The following is a 6,920-nucleotide window of genomic DNA, read 5'->3' as shown; positions in this document are numbered from 1 at the left end:
GCAGATAAAGCCTGAAGGGACAACTTCCTTCTCTTGCTGGTCACCACCCCCAAGCACCTGCATTTATTGCGGCCTGGAAGGAAACTGTGCAGCCCCTGTGCTGCTGCAGGGGCAGGAGGGGTGAGGTGGGGCTCTCTGAAGGTCCCAGTGTCCCTGCTATCCCCTCAGTGTCCCTGCTGTCCCTGCAGCCCCTGGGAGGTTCCATGTCCTGCACAGAGCAGCCTCGCAGCAGCACACCCGGCTCCTGCCCCTGGCCTTCTACAGGTACTGCCCTGCTGGGCTGGGAGGGGGCATGGGGGCATGGCTGGCACCCACAGCAGCTGGCACAGAGGTAACAGCACTGCTGGCCTCTGGGTGAGCACAGTTACCTCTTCCCTGAGCCACCGAGAACCTCGTCAGGCTCGGTGCTGTTTGAGGAGCTCTGTACCTTCTGCCAAAGAGCTGTGCCACAAGTGTCCCTTCAGCCCTGTGCTCCAAACACAAGGTTTGGGAGCTGGCTTTGCCTCCTGGGGGGGGGGGGCTGCATGCCACGGGACTCAAACCAGACAGGGCAGAGCAGCAGCTGTGTTTGCCTGGTGCCTGTGTGTGTGCCATGGACCCAGAGCTAACAGAGCCCACGTGTGACCCCTCCAGCCTCACCCCCAGCTTCCAGCAGGAGCTGCTCCAGCAGGAGCCCACCTTCCTCAGCGTGGCTCTCCAGATGTACATCCAGCTGCTGCAGCTCTTTGTGGAAGGGCAAGTCCTGCCACAGTCTGATCCACACCCCACAGAGCACGTAAGCAAAGCCTGGACTCCTTTTTTCTCCTGTCATAGACTCCCAGAATGGTTTGGGTTGGAAATTACCTTAAACCTCCTCCTGTTCCACCCCCTGCCCTGGGCAGGGACACCTTCCACTGTCCCAGGGTGGTCCAAGCCCTGTCCAGCCTGGCCTTGGACACTTCCAGGGATGGGACAGCCACAGCTGCTCTGGGCACCTGTGCCAGGGCCTCCCCAGCCTCACTGAGAAAAATTTCTTCCTAATATCCAGTCTAAATCCACCCATCTCCAGCTCAAAACCTCTTGTAACTGATCCTGTTCTTCAGCTCTCCCCCTGCAGCAGCACTTGCAGCATCTCTCTTGTTCCCACCTTCCCGTGCAGAGCAGAGGGGGCTCCTGCAGGTTCCTCATCCCCTGGGACAGAGAGAACTGCCAGGGCTGCTCCCAAACCCCAAACACCCCCTGCCCTCTGAGCTGTGACAGCCTCGGGTGTGGGGCTGTGGCTTCTGCTTCTCTTCTGGAGGCAGGGATGGGCTGAGGGTGACGTTCTGCCCCCGTTGTCTCTCCTGTGTCGTGCAGGATCCCCTGGAGCTGATCTCTGCAGCCCGGCAGTTCCTGCTGGGAGCCATCCCCCACTGCCCTGCCCAGAGCCTTGGCAACATCCAGCCGGTAGGAGCAGTGCTCCCCCTTATCCAGCCGGTAGGAGCAGTGCTCCCCTTTCCTGCCCGTGGGAGCTGGGAGTGCTGCTGCAGCTCCCCCGGGCACTGATCCCCTACCTGTGCCAAGCCCGTGCTCCCCTGACCCACCTGGGGATGCCCCATGTTCCCTGACCCACCTGGGGATGCCCTGTGCTCCCCTGACCCACCTGGGGATGCCCCGTGCTGCTCTAACTCACCTGGGAGCAGGGGCAGCCCTGGTGCCCAGCCGTGCCATGGCCTCATCCTCCTCATCCTCCACCGTTCCCAGCACATCCAGCCCTGCCCTCGTGTGGCCGTTCCCGCTCGGTCCGAGGGAATTGTCAGGCACAGCCGCGGCCATGAGTGGAATTTTCCCCCTCCTCTGCCTGTGCTTGGCTGAGAAGGCAGCAAAAGGCCCCGGTGCTGCTGGAACTGGCCTTGAGGAAGCTCGAGCAGATCTAATCTGGCTCCCTGCCCTTCCCCAGCTCCTCAGCACCTGTGAGGAACTCGACCCAGAGCTGGCAGCCACCCTTCTGCACTTCTCCCGGCCTGCTGTGGATGTGGAGCTGGAGGAAGAGCTGGAACTGTTCCGAGGAATGGACTGAGCCCAGCACCTCACCTACACCTAACACAGGGAGCCACCTTTCTCACCTGGGCCATTTCTTTTCAAATTACTTTGTAAATAATTTATTACAAGCATAACCATGAAGCTCTTGTTACAATAAAAAGTAGGTTACAAATTTTCAGTTTAGACTTGCTTTGGGACTCATAATTATGTTGTTGGTTTGTTGTTTTTTTTTTCTTCTTCTTCTTTTCCAAAACAAAATGTCTCCTTAAAGTTGTCCCACTGTCCTCTGTCCCCCCGGAGCCCCCAGGGGCACCTCTGTGCAGGCAGGGAACAGTTGTGGCCAACTTGGTTTGTACAACGTGTGCGTGGGGCTGGGGACACGGAGGTGCTGCCAAGGTCCCTCCCCTGGGATTAGACACTCTTAGTACAACACTGCTGAATCAGACGTGAGCATGGCAATCACTGCATGAGAACAAGCCTTTCTGAGCAAGCTGAAGCTAATTCCACCGAGTTCTTTGGGAGACTAAAACGTAGATTAAAAATCTCCGGTGCCAGAACGGCTCCTATGGGGCTGGGCCGGGCCCCTCAGGTGGGCTCGGGCTCCGCAGTCACTTCTGGCTTCACCGCCTGGCCCTGCGCAGTCCCTGCAGGAGCGAGGAGCAGGAGGGGCTCTGGCTCCAGCGCCTTGCCCTTGTCCTGAGCCTGGGTCAGAGGGTGCACCATGGACATGTGCACGTTGAGGTTGTGAGCCTTCTCGAAGCGCTTCCCGCACTGGTCGCAGGCGAACTCCAGCTCGGCCTCGGCTTTGTGCTTGGTCATGTGGTACTTGAGGGAGGCGCGCTGGCGGCACTGGAACCCGCAGATCTCACACCTGCCGGGGCACAGGGGCTCAGCACCAGCTGCTGCTGCCTCCCTCAGCCAGGAGTGCTGCAGCTGGAGCAGGCGCTGGGAATGGACACTTCATTGAATCCCTGAATCCTGGGGTGGTTTGGGTGGGAAGGGACCTTAAAGCACATCCCATCCCACCCCCTGCCACTATCCACATCCCTCACACCTTCCACTATCCCAGGCTGCTCCAAGCTTCATCCAACCTGGCCTTGAACACTTCCAGGGATGGGGAGTCCACAGCCTGTGCCAGGGCCTCACCATCCTCACAGGAAAGAGCATCTTTCCAATATCCCATTTAACCCCACCATTTTGGCAGTGGGAAGCCATTCCCCCTTGTCCTGTTACTCCAGGACCTTGTCCCAAATCCCTCTCCAGCTCTCCTGGAGCCTCTTTAGGCCCTGCAAGGGGCTCTAAGGTCTCCCTGGAATCTTCTCCAGCCTGCACACACCCAGCTCTCTGAGCCTTTCCTCATAGCAGAGGTGCTCCATGACCCTGTCCTCATTCATTCCGTTTAAAGTGATCCAGGCAGGATGCTGCCAGCTCCAGGCAGGGTTTGCATCCCAGAATTCCCGTGCCAGGGTCAGTGACTGCCCCCTCTATCCCCACTGGAATCACTTACTGCAGGGGCTTCGCTCCCGAGTGCCGCATCTGATGCACCGAGAGGTGTTTGCGTTGCTTGAAGGTCTGCCCACACTCATCACAGATATAGTTCCGTACCTCTGCCACAGAAACAGGGAGTCATGGCTCTGCTGAGCTCCAGGACGTGCCCTGCACACACAGCTGCCACGCTCCCTGTGCGAGTCTGAACCCCTCCCCTGCACAACAGCTTGTTCCACGTTCACAGGCACACAGGGAGCCCTGTGCCCCCTTCCCCCAGAGCCTCAGCACCCCCTAACAGGGCACCACGAGGTGTGTGTGCCCTGCCAGCTGCTGGGACCCACCTGTGTGGATGAGCTTGACGTGCCGCTGCAGGTACCGGTCGATCATGAACACCTTGTTGCAGCCAGGGTGAGGGCAGGGCCTCTCCCGCACCTCCTCGTGGTGCTCCTTGATGTGTTTCTGCAAAGCAAGGACAGAGCTTCTGACAGGGAACAACATGGATCCCCAAACACCACCGAGACCACCATGTGCAAAACGGATCTGCATCCCAATCCAGCCCTGGCAGCAGGGGCTGCAGCTGGACACCGTGCAGCCTGCTCCAAGGGCTGCTGCGAGCCGGTGGCAGGCTTCCAGGACAGGAGAAACAGGGACAGCCAGAGCCTGGAAAAGGCCAGGACTCCCAGCAGGCTGCTTTTAGTGGCTCACTGCCTCCTGCAGAGCAGGGTGGGGAATTAAACCCATCAGAGATCCTCTGCTCAACGGAAGTGGCTGCAGAGTACTGGGAGGCACCAGTGTGGGACAGGAGCAGAGCCCGAGCTCACCTTCATGCCATCAGCCCCTCTGTAGACAGCAGTGCAGCCCTGGTAAGGACACTTGTAGATGGTGGGCAGCTCCTCCCTGCAAGCAGAGGTGTGTGAGGTGTTGTGGCTGTGGGGCTGCAGCCCCGCCCAGCCCTGAGGGACCCTCCTTACCTTTCACATTTGATTTTTTTTTTCCAGCCTGGCTTAGGACCCGGCTTCTTCCTTATTTTGGGCTCTTCCGCCTTCTTTGCTTCTTTACTGTCGCTTTTCTTGCCAGAAACCCTCCAAGAAAGAACCAGGACAGTGGTTTAAGACTTGGTCTTGGTTTTAGACCCACCAAAGTGTCCCCAGCTGTCAGACCTGCCTGTGACCTGGCAGAGCAGGAGCACACACAGCCCCAGGTGCATGAGCCAGGCTGTGGCTGTGCCAGGCTGGGGATGAGGGCCCAGCCAGTTTAACCCAGTGGGGAGCTTGGGGGCATCTCTGGGTAGGGAACAGAGCCCCAAGGAAAGGCATGTCAGCCCCACGGGGGTGGGCACCAGCCCCCCACCCACCCTGAGAGCCCCTTACTTCTTCTCGGGGTAAGGCTCGAAGGAGTCATCTGAGGACTGCACGTTTCTCTTCTCGCTTTCGTCGTCGCTCAAGAAGTCCCTGAGAGGGAGAAGCTGCCCTTTACCAAGGTGACCTCGGGCTGACCCTCAGCACCAGCAGTTCCCCATTCCCAGCACATCCAACCCCCCCCAGGGCACGTGTTCTCCTCCCCATCCTCTCCCCAGGCAAACACAGCGCCGGTGAACGCAGCAAGGACCCAAACCAGGTCCTTTGAGGGCTAAATCTCTGCAAGAATAATCAAACCACTGTCAGGAGAACAAAAAAACGGCTGTTACTGAAAAGATCTATTCATGGGTGAGGGATGTGGCTGCTGCTTCCTCTACTGAGAAAAGGAATTTTGTGGAGCAAGAATGTCACATAATTGTCTGGCGCAGGTTAATGAAGCTGCGGGTCATTCTGTATTCCCTCAAATGTAACAGCCACACTTGGACTTTCCTTTTTCCTCCTTTTAGGCCTTAAGCCATACAAGAAGCAATTAATTCCTGAAGACAGGAAATAGGCAATAAATCCTTGCGGCCCTTTTAATGTGACAGCTGACAGGCTCAGCTGACACTGGAGTCACTCTGCACTTGGCCCTTTAGACTCGCAGTGCCTGGATTCCTGTCTTACAGCCCCATTCCAAACCCCTGTGCTGGACTGAGCCAAATCCTCACTCACAACGGACTGCAGAGCTGCCAGGTCCCTCCCTCTCCCATTTCCCAGTTAAAGGCTCTCCCCAGGAGCAAACAAGGTGGTTTCTCCACGTGCCACCCCGTGCCTGCACTCCCGCTCCCACTGCACTCCCACAGCAGCTCCCGGCTCCTTCCCCAGCAGAGAGGGGAACAAGCAGGGCCAGGACTGCTGGGAGCAGCCCACAAACACGGAGCACACGTGTGTGCAAACCCCCCAGAGCACAGGAGGGAGCTCAGAGCCCCAGTGCCACAAGCTCTGTGATGGCTGCAGCAGAGCCACGGCTCCAAGCCCCTGGCACTGGTGGAGAAAGAGCTCCCTGGGCTGGGGGTTCCCACTGGCAAAGAAGACATTTAGGCTATGTTAAACCCACTCTTCTCTCACCCCTCAGAAAGGTCACTGAACTCGTCTTTTACCCGCTCATCCGACGTTGCAGACAGAACCTGCTTCCCACTCAACTGTCCTAGGGAGGGAAGGAAGGAGAACACGGTGGGTTACAAGGAAAAGCAGCAGAGCCCCAGCGGCCGAGGAGGAGCCGACTGCTCCGGCTGCACTCGCGTGGTCACACCGGGGGGAACACGTGCTCCATGGCAATCAGTGATTGTATGAACCAAACTGTCCCCTCTGCCCAGAAACGGCTCTCCCTGTGTGCCCCCTGACCCTGCAGCTCCCAGGAGCAGCTTTTGGTTCCTCCTGAGACACCTGTAACTGAAAGAATTGTCCCCCAGCTGCCATTCTTGTGTCCAGCAGCTGACATCTCCTGTGGGTGCTGGAGCTAAACACAGCCCCACTTCTGGAACTCAAAATGGGTGTTCATTCCTCACTTCTGTTAGTGGTGTTTGGGGCAGTGCACCCAGGCCAAACCCACTCAGCAGTTTTCCTTTAGGGGCAGAAGGGCCTCCTGGGATTCAGCATCAGCTGCTGCACAGCAGGGAAACCCAGCTTCAGGGTTGAGCCAAAAGAAACATCTGGCAAACACGGTGCTGAGGAACCAGTGACCATTCCATATCCTCAGGAAGAGCCTGGCAGCAGGGTCTCCCCTCTATCAGAATGGGAACAGCACACAGGGCCAGGAGTATGACCCTGTGTTCCCCTGTCCCTTCTGCACTGCTCAGCATCCTCCCCCTCAATCAGAGGCCAGTCTCTGAGCACTTCCCAGAAGGATCTGCACCCTTCTTGAGGAACAGCAGTCTCCAAGGAGAGGGCCCAGCCCCTTGTCGCTCCCTGGGCCACCTGTCCAGCTCCCTTTCCTTCCCCTGAGGCCAGGACAGAGCTCAGGAAGCAAATCCCTTACCTGTGGCAGTGCTCAGAGGGGACACGGGCTGCGGCAGGGCCTGCTCCCGGACGGAG

The 6,920-nt window shown here is 58.3% G+C and overlaps 2 protein-coding genes across 2 annotated transcripts in view; one reads left to right on the top strand and one right to left on the bottom strand.

Annotated features, from left to right (window-relative positions):
- FANCA (FA complementation group A) overlaps positions 1-2,179 on the top strand; it is a 37,399-nt gene extending 35,220 nt beyond the window's left edge. Inside the window, exons 40-43 of the mRNA XM_031060133.1 lie at positions 189-264; positions 634-775; positions 1,336-1,425; positions 1,919-2,179. Coding sequence (XP_030915993.1) covers positions 189-264; positions 634-775; positions 1,336-1,425; positions 1,919-2,038 — 428 coding nt within the window. The 3' untranslated portion in view covers positions 2,039-2,179. The remainder of the gene's footprint in view (positions 1-188; positions 265-633; positions 776-1,335; positions 1,426-1,918) is intronic.
- ZNF276 (zinc finger protein 276) overlaps positions 2,105-6,920 on the bottom strand; it is a 6,680-nt gene continuing 1,864 nt past the window's right edge. The window contains exons 5-12 of the mRNA XM_031060131.1: positions 6,865-6,919; positions 5,955-6,033; positions 4,860-4,940; positions 4,461-4,571; positions 4,311-4,386; positions 3,831-3,948; positions 3,509-3,608; positions 2,105-2,872 (exon numbers count right to left, since the gene is read on the bottom strand). Of these exons, the coding sequence (XP_030915991.1) occupies positions 2,587-2,872; positions 3,509-3,608; positions 3,831-3,948; positions 4,311-4,386; positions 4,461-4,571; positions 4,860-4,940; positions 5,955-6,033; positions 6,865-6,919 (906 nt within the window). The 3' untranslated portion in view covers positions 2,105-2,586. The remainder of the gene's footprint in view (positions 2,873-3,508; positions 3,609-3,830; positions 3,949-4,310; positions 4,387-4,460; positions 4,572-4,859; positions 4,941-5,954; positions 6,034-6,864; position 6,920) is intronic.

Source organism: Geospiza fortis, unplaced genomic scaffold, assembly GCF_000277835.1.
Source record: "Geospiza fortis unplaced genomic scaffold, GeoFor_1.0 scaffold102, whole genome shotgun sequence".
Classification (NCBI taxonomy): Eukaryota; Metazoa; Chordata; class Aves; order Passeriformes; family Thraupidae; genus Geospiza; species Geospiza fortis.
Note: the sequence above shows the minus strand (reverse complement) of the source record. Positions and strands in the feature narration are given on the sequence as shown.